The 13,332-nt window shown below is 37.6% G+C and overlaps 1 protein-coding gene across 2 annotated transcripts in view; it reads right to left on the reverse strand.

Annotated features, from left to right (window-relative positions):
• LIN7A (lin-7 cell polarity scaffold A) overlaps positions 1–7,020 on the reverse strand; it is a 29,553-nt gene extending 22,533 nt beyond the window's left edge. For both annotated transcript variants that reach the window (XM_026702551.2, XM_087934507.1), the window contains exon 1: positions 6,885–7,020. Coding sequence is in view for 1 of the 2 variants with exons in the window: in XM_087934507.1 (XP_087790633.1) it covers positions 6,885–6,930 (46 nt within the window). In the remaining variant the exon portion in view is untranslated. The remainder of the gene's footprint in view (positions 1–6,884) is intronic.
• Between the last annotated feature and the right edge of the window lie 6,312 nt (positions 7,021–13,332).

Genomic DNA, 13,332 nt, shown 5'->3' on the forward strand with positions numbered 1-13,332 from the left:
CTGACTCTCAACTAACATAAGTGATTTGGACTTGATATATTGATACTTACTCAATGACTTTGCTAGCTGGATTGTGGCTACTTACATGTTTGCCATTCTGCACACACAAAGCTCCTATCTATTCTCAGCTTTTTATATTCTATCATTTAGTCTTACCCACTATATGTCAGATGATCTCATGTATTCCAAATCCCTTAAACCTCGGAACATCCACAATTCAATCTTCTAGTAATTGTATGTTGCATGTTCCCAGCTCTGCCAGGATAGATCTGTACAGGCTAAATGATAAAGCTTCTTAGATTAAACTGTAAAGTGATTAAATCTTCTGTTATTTTGAAAATATAGTCTACATAATAAAGAAATAAGTTTCTTTGTGCTGCTTTAAGAGGCTATGTGCTGACAAGAATTACAGAAAAAAGTTCATGTGCTTGAGATTCAATTTAACCTACCAGTGAAAATGTCTCTAGTTTGAAATAATTTAATGAAAATTTTGGATAACATATGTAAAGGTTAATTAATTAATGGAAAAAATGCAGTTATCACAGATGAGGAAAAATAAAATTTAAAAGCTTTACAATGCAATCTTATGAAGTTGCAGCTGTAAATAAGGACAAGGGACTTACTACTTCCTTACACCAGAGAAGATTTCAGTGACAAAGTGACTGTTACATCATCACAATCTTAAATCAGTGTTTGGTGGGATTCATTATGATATGGGATGTGACACAGTTAAATTTTGGAGGTTATGTGGGTTTTTCTCACAGCCATGGTAACTGGGTTCTTTATTCCAGATTTTTTTAAATATAGATCTTCTCTAGATTTATGGTAAAGTATTACATCTCCTTCCAATAAAACTATGATAGCAAACGATCTTTAAAAAATGGAAGAAATGATACAAGGTAAGAAGAATATTTCTACAGATGAGATCTAAATAACAATTGATTGAATACACACACACAGACACACACACACCATATAATATATAATATAATGTATAATATACATAATACATAGTAACAGCTTCTGAGAAGATGGCTTTTTGTTAACTTTTAATCAAAATCTAAAATCTCTTAGCTCTTAGACTAAATCATGTGCATTGTAAGCTAACTGCAACCTAAAAGCTATCATTGTATATGGTTTCCAGTAATTTCTACCTTCCTTTGATTAATGTTTGCATGAAAAAATCTTGCAAATAATCTATATAAATAGATGATAAAAGAGTGGAAATATTGATATGTCTATAGGGAAAACTGTCAGAAGTTATTGACAATCAATCAAGGAAAGTGGACTAAGTTAAAAAGGAAATAAAATCATTGCAATCATTTCTCTATCAGTTGTCCCAATATCTGTAATTCTGATTAGCCTGGTTCATTACTGTAGGTTGTCAGTGCAACCTTCCCTGTTTTTTTGTTTTTTTTCATAAGAGGTGGTTGAATATAGTGAAACCCATGGACTCTTTCCGACTGGGCTTATGTTATTCTACTTACACCACATTTTCATGTAGCTATCTAGTTAGGATTGGTAACCTCATGGATACATGCACATTAGATTTTTTTTTCTGGCTGTAATATGTAAAATGGTTTTCCACTGCCTTCTTCTGGGGTGCTTGTTTGACTTAAGTCTAGCATACACCTGGCATTCCTTGTTTGTCTCTGATCCAAGAACAAACAAGATGCTATTTTGTTTAGCATCTGAGGCAAGACAAAATTTGTCAGATGCTACCATTACTGAAATGTAGTTAAGATAGACTAATTGCTTGAGTGGGATTCTTCCACATATATCTATGAGTAGAAGGGACAGGAAGAGAGAAAGAGTGAGGACAAACAATGTGGAGCCAGGTGTCTTAGAAATTCTCCTCTTTAACTGTGCAAACAAAATGCTACCTCTAAATAAATTCTTCAAATTCTTTTCCTCTGTCTCTTCCACTCTTCTTGATATTATGTTCTTCAAGGAGCAGCATTTTCTATTTTCTATTTCTTTTATGTTAGATAGTTCCCTGTTACCTTGTTTTCTAAAGACAAGCATCATTGTAAGTGCATTGGAGGAATGGTTTTTACTGTACTGGATGTAACTTTACCCTGTATATGTAGATAATTTACTGGGTACCAAGGATGCTGACAGCATTAGTAATAATTCTAAACTCATTTACAAAAAAAAAGATCCAATTGAATTCATATGGGGAATTTCCTACCCTGGACATTCTTCAGAAAACTTCTGACCTCTACTTATTAGCACTGTGAAGAGGGCCTTTTAGTGTGTGCTAGTAAGAAGAATAATCTCTTTAAATTATTAGACTACATATTTTTCAAGGTTTGCATGCCTGTCTAGCTGCTCATAGTTGTTTTCATATATGAATGATTTTATTTCATTTCACTTGTGTGATAATTATTTCATTATGCAAATGCAATTATTAATGAACAATTATCTTCAGTTGCATGTGAAATGTTAAGTAGCATCTAATTAAGTAATTAATATTGCTTAATATAACATCAATATTAAATTCTGACCTAAGTAACATGTGATAAGTTTATGTAATTTAAGGATAGTTTTTTTTCTTAGTATTTTATTTATTAATATTTGTACTCTACTTTTGCGCAGCTGATTATTTACCACTTTTAGTACATTTCATTGAAGTTGTAGTTGCGACTTAAACATATAAAATTAAAAATTAAAAGTAATTTCAATTCTATTTAATTTGTAGATAATAAAAATTATAAGTGCAGAGTCTAATGACTACAGTATGTGGCAGCCATACTTTGCTTTGGAAAAAAGATCCATGCTTCCTAATAGATTGCCATCTGTTCAACCTTTTGCTAAGAAATTTGTCTTGCTTTAAAGTAGTTCACTGGGATGAAACTGCAGATTACACACTGAGTTTCTAACTATTTGGTAGAAACAGACATCCTTTTCTGTCAACAAATTGCTACTGCTAACATTTTATACTCTCTTCTCTTTATCATGAATTGCCCATTTCAGAAGTGAATTTTAAGTAAGCTTTGGCAACGTATAAATTCCAGGGTTCTTCATTACACTCCAACAAGCTATTCAAATTTATATTAAGAATCTGAATTTTACACTGAGGGTAAAGCAGGAATTTGGGGATTTATTGTAATTCTTTAATTACTAACTTTCATTATTTAAAATTAAGGACAGTTTTAAGAAGTCCTAAGAAGCTTCAATTATATTGTATTTAGATTTTAAAATAATATTTTGAGGCTCTTGAATATTGATTTATTAAATTGGCAATCTTACTCATATTACAAAGGAGTTCCAGTAAAATCAACAGAACTTACTTCCTGGGTCACACAGGCAACAAGTGGTATCAAAAAGCAAATAAGATAAACTATTTTTCTTACCTATATTCTACATTAAGAGAATGTGGTGTTTCCGCAAACAGAATTGGTTTGAATTAGGAAAAAAATTTTTCCCTTCAAATACAGTTCTATACTTGCACTGAAATTTCTTTTTCACACCTCTCTCTCTTCCACCTGCTCTTCTTTTCATTCCACTCTACTTGTTAATCTGGTGTTTAGTCTATCTGTCCCTACAATTTCATTTTCTTTTGGAATTGTCAATCAACATTTTCTTCTAAAAAAAGTATGTAAGGATTTAATTACAGCCAAATTGCTGGCTTCTGCTTTCATTCAGAAATGTGGACAGCAAACATTCTGATAGCTTTAGAATGTCTTTATCTACATCGACTTCCGGTTTGAAGGGCTTCGGCGACAGACAGATATCCGCGATCATGTGCGGTTTCTGTCTGGGCTCGCTGCTGGAGCGCCCTGAGCTGGCTGGTTTCGGGGCTAAGCCACCCCATAGAGGTGGTGAAGAGTGGGGAGACTGCCAGCAGAGTTGAGGAGAGCCGCACCTCTCCTCTTCAGCTGGCCATTACTCCCTTTCCCAAAGGCATTTGCAGCAGTGTTCAGAAATGGCCACCACAAAGGAGAATTCAACCAGAAAAGAATGTGCAGGAGGAAGATAAGAAGTGAAAGTTTTGGCTGACTGGGTTAAATTGTAAAAGCAACAACTAAGGTACCCTGGAATTTAAACTTACAAAAAATAACATCGCTCCCAAAGAGGAGTTGGAAGCAGCGAAGGAAAGTGAAAAGGGAAAGGTTTGGGGTTTTTTCTTCTTCTCTCTCCTTCCCTATACTGAGAACTAAGAGACTTAAATAAGAAATCGGAAAAATCCACTTTGACAGGATTTTTTTGATAGGCAATTAAGCTGAAAATAAAACAAAATGCCAAAGGGATAATAAAGATTTCTGGACATTAAAATTTTTCTTTTTCATAAGCAGGAAGGGAGAGAAAAAGAATAAGAGCAGGATCTGGAAGAGGGAGGAGACTGCCTGGAATTAAAAAGTATCTACAGTAAAACTTCAACAAGACTTCTAAAAGATACATTTTAACTGAAATTTTTCAACTAAATAGTAACCCCAGGAAGAGAAAGTTAAAAAAAAAGAGCAAAAAAGAAACAGCTTGCGTGTATTTGGATTATTTGGTGATCTTTGGATTCTTGGTTATTATATTTGAATGACTAAAATCAATTGGGTGGTTGTTTAAAAATTTATACAATGGCACCACTTCTGGATGAATTGAAAATGGAACTTAAAAAGTACAAAGAAGATGCACAAGAAGGGAAGGGTTCTTTTGGCTTTGTTTTTCAATTCTTAGAAATGGAGATTTGGAACTATGAGAAACAACAAGAAAAGTCTGCAAAACAAGAAGACTGGGACAAAGAAGAAGCCATCTTTAATGAACAAGCAATTTTATGTGGGGAAGAAAAAGGAAAGGGGGTGAAGAGAATGGAGAATTTAAGACTTAAAAAAAGAACCAAAGAAAAGAAAAATAATTCAAAAAATCAGTATAATACTGGAAAGCAACAGAAAAGGGGAATACAGAAGAGAGAAATAGAGGTAGAGAGACAAGGGGGTAAAAAGGGGAGAGAGAAGAAGAGAGGGAAGAAGGAAAGGAAAAGAAGTTACAAAGGAATGGAGCAAGATATAGAGGAACAGGACCTATTTAGAGATAATGGGTGAAAATCTAACTGAAAAAGGGATTCTGTAAAGGTACATAAGATTGTATTGTTATATTAGTAATAGAAATAACTTTAGAAAATTGGAAACAACGTATGATTAAAATGAGGGATAAAATAGTGTAATTTAGTGAAATGTTTGTGAATAAAATAAGTGAAATAAAATAAATGAGAAAATTGAATTAGGAAGGAACGGGAACATTTTAATTAGTTAATGTTTTATAAAATATAAGTGAAGGGGAGGGGGGAGGAAATTAACTATGGAAAGCTTATAATTGTCCCCATAGAAGTATGATATTTAATTGAAATGTAATGTTAAAGATGTTAAGACTTAATGAATATTAATATTAATGATAGAATTGAATTGGAATGGAATGTTGTTTTAATTATATACATTTATAATTTTTTTCTTTTTTTAAGAATACAGTGTGTATTTTAAGAATGTACCAAGAAGAATCCGAATGGAAGTTATGTTATATTGAATGTTACAACTTTAGGGAAAAGATATAAAGGCGTCATACTCCAATCAGTAACTACAGGAGAAATTTTGTTTAATGAGAAAAGATAATAGATAATTGAAACAGGACAGACAAAAAAATATAAATACAATGATTTGAATTGAGATGAGATAATTAAAATAAAATTGAAAAAATTAAAAGAGGGGAGAAGCTATGCAGAAAATGCAAAATAGTAATAAGATATGGAATAGAATATAAAAATGAGCATGAACCTGAATTTGTGTCTGTATGAAGAAATGTAACCTGGGATTATGCTACTTTCAAAAAAGATGTTTTATTTGTGTTTTTTTTTCTCTTTGTGAAAACTCAAATAAAATTTACAAAAAAAAGAATGTCTATATCTACATCAAGGCATCTGTATTCTGCAATGAACTGGTTATCAGTGGCATGCAATACTGCACCTCAAATTTTAGTTTCGCAAATCTATGAAAATTTTCTCATCTCAGATTAACATATTAAATAAAAAAGGAAAAGGAGGTTGACTGATGATGCCCTCCCAGTCATCCACAAAACATAATCCATAGCATTTCCACCACAGGGGATAACACATCAATAGAAAGCACTTAGAAATAGCAGTATACATGGGAATGTTAGCCCTTGGTAATCAAGGGTCAAAGTTATGGAAATGAGATTAATAAAGATCTTTTTGCTCTACTGAGTGAAACAGTGATAAAAGTCCAAATGCTGTCCTTTCCCAGTGTTCCCTTTTCTTTATGCCTGGAACAAGCCTCTTCTCCCCCACATTACTAACTGACAGTTGGGAGGGTGGCTGTATTTATTTGTAATGACAGTTCTCTGCCTTTGAAACCTGCCATGTTGGCATAGGCAACTCCAAGGTCTCCAGGAAATCTTGCTGCTGACGCCCCGCGATGCTAAACCTGCTCCTCCAAACTGGCACCCGGGCACCCGAGCCTCGGAACAAAGTTTCCCCGTCCTTCCCGTCTCGTTCACCACCGCGCCCCTGAAGGTGGTCCCTTTCCATTTGCTTCAAGTCCTCCCGGGCTGATATGGAGGCGCAAGAGCGGGTCCCAATCGGCTGATGGCTTCGCCGCTGCGCTTCCCGCGGGGCAAGGGGCGAGGAAGAGACCGCGGGCAAGCGGCCGGGCGGTTAAAGCCCAACGCGTTGCCGCCGGATGGGCAATATATCGCTCCTCTGGGAAATCACCACCGGGGAGTCCAACGTAACGAAGGCTCTTGAGGTTGGATCTGGGGAGACTAAAACCACATCCAGCCCCAAAACCAACCTCTGACTCTCTGCCACCGAAAAGGTGGGGGAGGGAAGCGAGGGAAGGCGGTCATCAGATCGCGGCGCCGAACCTAGCAGCGCTTACCTCGGTCCAGAGTGAGCGGCTGGACCGCTGTCAGCGTCGTCGCCATGACTGCTGCTCGGCTGAAGGTGAAATGACGCCGGGCTCCAGCATCAGGGCGGGAGTGTGATTGGGAGCGGGAGGGGGGCAAGGAGGGGCTACGGGGACGGAGAGGGAGGAGGACCAGAGTGCGGGGAGGGGGCTGGCGTGACCGCGAGATGCGTGAACGGTGTGCCTGTGAGTGTGAAAGAGAGATAGGGGGTGGGGAAGCGTGGAGGTGGAAAAAGGGCTGTGCGCGCCGTCCCAAACACCACAAGGCAGCGGTTCGGCGATGAGGAAACGGCCTGTTGGTAAAGAGCGGCGGAGGCGAGGAAGGGTCATCGCGAGGTCCTTCGCATCCCTGGGCAACGGCCGAGAGTGCAAAGGCTCAAGGGAACTTCGGGAAACCGAGAGGCTTGGAAGGGTTCTGCGGGTCTCCGGAGACTGAGGCAGACCAGAAGAAGGTAACCTGAGATGAACCAAGGAACTGGGCCAGCAAGCCTGATACAGTAGCAGGGCAGCTCAGCGGATTGCAACCTGTTGCAATCCATTTCCCTCTATGTGGAGACCTTGATGCTCTCTGAGCTTATGGAGGAGCTATGTGAGCTATGTGGAGACACACAGATCCTCTCTGTGTCTTGCAGATATTTCCACCAATATTAGCCAGGGTAGGAGATGATGGGAGTCATCTACCATGCCTGAAGGTATCAAGTAGAGAGAAACTGGGGAAGCAAAAAAGAAGCTACTTGCCCACCTCTTCCTGAAGTATTTACGATCCAGTGTGCCAACTAGAAACCCTGGAAACAAGTTATACATTAGAGCAGGGGTTGCCAACCTTTTGGATATCAGGAACCACCAAACTCATAATTTTAAATCCCGCAGACTAGAGACCCTGGGAAAATCCCCCCAAAAGTCTGCAGGAAAATTCCCCACCCTATTTTCCTACGTATTTATCGTTCTTTATTTGGGATCACAGGATACCATCTCCAGCTCTGTTCTCGAGGGTTGAGGGGAGAGACTTTTGGCTTCATGCAAGGAAAGCAGCAGAAGCAGCAGCAGTCTTTCTTTCTCTCCCCCAAACTCTGCCAGAAACGAGTCTTTGTGAGACTTGGAGCAGCCTCTTGCACCAGGATGCCTTGCAGGGTCCCAAAGACTCATTTCTGGCAGAGTTTGGGGGAGAGAAAGGAAGACCTTTGTTGCTTTCCTTGTATGTAGCCAAAAGCAGAATAAGAAAGAAGAAGCAGAAAGAAGCAGCCTGGTGGCCAGGCAAGGTGCGAGGGGCGCATGGGGCAAGCTCCCCCTTCTGCCCTTTCTTCCCTCCCCTCACTACCACGTGTTGTTTGCAATGCAAGCAGGCCTTGTGTTCCCGTGGGCCATGTGGGCAGCGCAGCCTTGTGTTCCCGCACAGCCTGGAATAATTGCTTTTGGGGGGATGCTTTGAGGATGATATTTCTCTGCAGACCACCACAATTTTCTCGCGGACCACCAGTGGTCCCCGGCCCACTAGTTGGCAACCACTGCATTAGAGGACCTCAAGAGGTTGCTCTTGCCAGCAAGTTCACCTGTGACATTTCAGCACTAAGTAATCAAGTAGCTCATTTAATCCAAACTGCCAAGAATTACCACAAGCTGAGAACAGTAATGAACATCACAACTCACTCCACTGTGCATAGTCAGAGCAACTAACTCCAGATAACTCAAATTTATCAAGATATGTGCGTGCATATATGTGCACACACACAAACACACACACAGGGGGGTGGGATAACTCTCCCCATCTTTAAATGTTGCAGGGTTTTTAAAAATTATCTATTTGGATTTGATATTGACATATAAATGCATATTAGAATGGAATTTATCAGAAAGAAAAAGGATCAGAAGTGATTGGAAGAAGGGGCCAATAAAATATATAACCAGACATATCTGAAAAACATTAACACTTGGCATGTGTACCAGAAGAGCTGAAAATAATGAGCTGTAACTTGGTATAAACATAAAATGATATGGAGTCAAATGTTTGTGTACAAGTACTCTTAGATATCTAGACAAAAGTGATGAGTCACATACAGCCCTTAGGTTACATTTGTACAGCTTTGTATTTAATCATAATGTGGTTTGATCATGAAATTTAATCCACAGGTTGCAATGGATGAAGACAGAACATAACTCATAAGCTGTAGTTTATAAATAAAATTGGTTGGGTTCAAAGATTATGTTACATTAAAAACAAAGAAATCATATAGTTTCTCATAGTGTGTGAATCCAGCAACTAATGGAAAAGCGTAGAGGTTGGTGAAAATGCTTCCAAATGAGTGTATTATGCAGTTGTCCAGCTTCGTTCACCATCTCCAGTATTGCTCTCCTTCTGTTTCCCCCCTCAGTAGAAAATAAAACCTGTTAAGAAAGAAAACTGAATAATTGCAAGATGCCCTCCAGCTAGAAGCATGACTGACTGATACCTATAATTAGGATTCCCTGAGTGAAAGGACTTAGCTTTAATGAAGGCAGCAAGCTCTCAGAGATTCCATCCAAACTTAGATCTATTTGTTTGCTTGTTTTTATTAAAGTAGCATAAAGAGATCTGAAATAGAGCAAGCTTTCCTTTTTAGTAGATGATTCCCCTAGTGCTACCTAATACTGAAATCCTATACTTATGCCCAGAATTAGGCTAAGGTAATTGCAAAGTAAGGCTTCTTGAACTTACCAAAAACCAGTGGCCTGGTTTCTTACTATTCTGAGGCATGAAATACATGAAAAATATAATACAAGTCCTAAAGTAGACAACATAAGTTTTTTTTAAAAAAGAATAAAACATCAACATTTTATCCAAAAACTAGGAAAAAAATAGAAAATTCTGGCCCTGCCCATATTTGTGATAGAGCCTTGCCATATTTGAATCATTGCTGTACTTACAAAGGACCTTTGTGTCCCCTAAAATTTTAAATGAGGCACCTAATTAATCAAAATTTGTCAACTCACAATATTATACAATTTCAATTGTTTTATATAATTGATCGTCTATCAACACTTTTAAGGAGAAAGAATTATGAGGAGGGATTTCTTATTTATTCCAAAAGGGCTAAAGTCCATTTTATGCATGGCAAAAAATGTTTCGCAGGTCAGGGGAAGATAAAATACAAATGCTGTTTTCTTTAAGCTATAATCCTAGCTAGGAAAAGCACATTATCACAGAATCTCCTCTTCTTTCCACCCAGACATAGAATGCAGACTGAAAGTACTGTTCCTCAGGTTATTGTACATCTGTTTTGCATTTCTTTTTCCCATTTAAAAATAATAAAGAGCTTAGAACAAGAGGTAGAGTTCTTTGAGAATATATTTTTTTCAAACCTTCTATATCTGCTGTTAGTGGTATTTGAATATTATAAAAGTAAAACAAAAACAAAACCCCACAGCTGATGCCATTTCACGTGGATGTATTTCTCTACACAACAGTCATATATTAATTAGAAACCATAGCGACAATGTTAAGTATATTGTATTAAGTTACTTTAAAACCAATGGATCTCATTGGGACAGAAGCTTGCTTAATCCTCATTATTCTGTGCCGTCTGTGTATAAACATATGTACCAAATAAACATTTTCTAAAGTATTTTTGGTCTTTTTATTTATCAATCCTACACTTCTACTTTGAAAGCTGCAACTTTATAATATGCAGTACTACAGAAACTGAAGTAGAATGATATGCTTGCCAATTGAGTCAGTCTGTCAAAGCCGTATCCCCTGCCAACAAAACAATCTTTTACATGAAAGCATTGACCACATTGGTGTATAGCAATCCAAGTTATGGTGAATAAGACTATCAATCCTTCTGAACTGGCTCAGGACACATCTTTGTTTATTAAAAAAAAAATCTTTGTAGTCAGTAAATACAACTGTTATACAATATCAGATGTCTTTGTGCCCTTGCAGATTTATATCACATTTTTGTGGCACATTTTAAAGGGGTCCAGAGGTTGCAAAAGGGCACAGCAGCGATTATGTATAATCTGTGTATAATTTGTAGGCTATAGGTTGTTCTCCTGCAATCTGCTAAAAAGATAATAGAATTCCAACAGATTGTTCCAAATTTCATTGAAAACTGAAGAACAGTATCTATTGCCACATGTAACACTACTCTCTAAAAACCATCTGCTTAAGACTCTTTAAATGCCACCATTTTGATTAGCTTAAAGTTCACAGTAGAGGCTGTCATTTTTGCTTTTAAGTAGGGCCACATTCTGTTCCATGTTGGAAAATAAAAATTCTAATGATTGCCACTTCTGATTTATAATCAAAAGTTTCTCCTGATAGAATGTAGACAGATGAGTTCAAAGGCTGCTCTTTATGGCAAATAGTTAGACTGATTTCACTGAGGAAAATGACCTGACATTCAGCATGACAATTTTAACCTGCAATATCTAGTTTAGATATTAAACCTATTTTATTGCTGCTTTTAAAGAATTAAAATATTGGTCCACTAGGGAACAAAATACACATCTTTGCAGTTTTGCATTGTGTTGTGATATATAGAGATCTAATCAAGGTCATATTTTGTTTGGAGCAATTCATATATAGTTCATTGTCTAATAAACAAGTCTATGCCTTATTAATGTGAGATAATAGGAGACTTACACCATGCATGTCCACTACATCATTCCCTCCCCTCTGCATTTACAGAGTCTGACAAGTTTGCAGATATTTGTAATCTACTCTGTGTTTTCTGTTGTTTCCTCCATTCTTTTCCTATCACAGAAACCCACTGAAAAAAACAAAGATGGAAAAGCAGCATTGTGTGTGCCATATTTTTAAATGATTGAACTACAAACGGTCTATTAAGATGCATTCATATATATTAACACATCAAATACTGAATTCACATACAATGCAGTTTGTGATAGAAAGGAAAAGATTTTGTGTACTGAAACCACCTCTAAAACTCAACTGTATTTTTTCCCCATTTTTAAAAATCCAAAGCAGTTACAGGAAGTTGTATTCTGCACTGGATGTTTAGCCAATGATAAGGGGGAAGGGAGAACCAGTTTGGTGTAGTGGTTAAAGGCAACTGTCAACTATGGATCAAGCCTGGATGAAGCCATCTTGTGCTACTTCACAGTTGTCATGCACTATGGGGAGAGAATGAGGAGAAAATAGCTAGATCGCCTTGTAGACAAAATAAAGAGCTCTCCCATGGGAACCAAAGTCATCCCAACAGGTGTCAGTTGGCGGAAAAGCAGAAGTGATTGAGGGAGCCTGCCACCTGCTTTGTTTCGACCATTTGACCTGTGACACCTGGAGAGGGAAAGTTTTGCTCTTAATTACATGGTAACCAAGAGAAACTTTTAGAGTTAGTTTTCATTAGCTGTGCTGATATGATGTGTCCAATAAACATGTTCTCTGAGGAAAATTCCTGCCTTAGAGTTCTGATTTCTTTGGATGCATTACTCAGAACACTGACAGCATCAAGCAAGAGAATGCGAATTCTACTTCCATCTTAGGTGCCAGGTATGTGACCTTTGGTCAGTCACTCTCATCCCTAGGAAGGAGACAATCACAAACCACTTCTGAAAACTTGCCTAGAAATTGCAGCACTTGTCCAGGCAGTCACTAGGAGTAAAACACTGACTTCAAAGCATACACACACACATGCGCGCGTGCACACACACACACACACACACACACACACATACACACAGAGAATGAGTCCTTATTTGGCATATCTAGTACGTGTATTGTCTTTTGGATTTTGTACCTTTCAGTCGATGTTGTCTCATGGTGACTACAAGGACAAGTCCTTGCAGTTTTCTTGGCAAGATTTTTGGAAGTGGCTTGTTACTGTGTTCTTCTTAGGGTTAAGAGAGAATGGTTGACTCCAAATCAACCAGTTGACTTTCTGTCCAATGCAGGATTAGAACTTAGATTTCCTCATTCCATGTCCACAAGATCAAACTGACTCTGTTACTGAAACAAAAAAGCAGAAAGAACATTTAAGACAATAGCTAATAAAAGAAGAAATTATGAAGTTATACTGCAATCTTATCTAAGAGCATGCATTTTTCAGTATCTATAGCTGTTCTGTCTTTACTTATATTCTCTGTGATCTGTCTGTTTAGTTAAATTTATTTAGCCCATCATCAGTTCTATACATTCTAATTATGGACCTTTTTGCAATTTATTTATTTATTTGATTTGATTTGATTTGTATTGCTGCCTGTTCACCATGACGATTCAAAGTGGCTTACAACATATAAAACCACAATTTAAAAACAATAAAACTCATAAAATCAAATAAATTAATATAGTAAAATCCCCCGCTCCCCCCGCCCAGTGACTGCAGATTACACGAGCCATTTAATGGGCTCTATCCCACTGTGGGTTTCCCAGGCCAGCTGGCAGAATCAGGTCTTCAATGCCTTCCGGAAGAGAATCAGAGTG

Source organism: Pseudonaja textilis, chromosome 5 (assembly GCF_049901715.1).
Source record: "Pseudonaja textilis isolate UNSWEBS1 chromosome 5, rPseTex1.2, whole genome shotgun sequence".
Taxonomy (NCBI): Eukaryota; Metazoa; Chordata; class Lepidosauria; order Squamata; family Elapidae; genus Pseudonaja; species Pseudonaja textilis.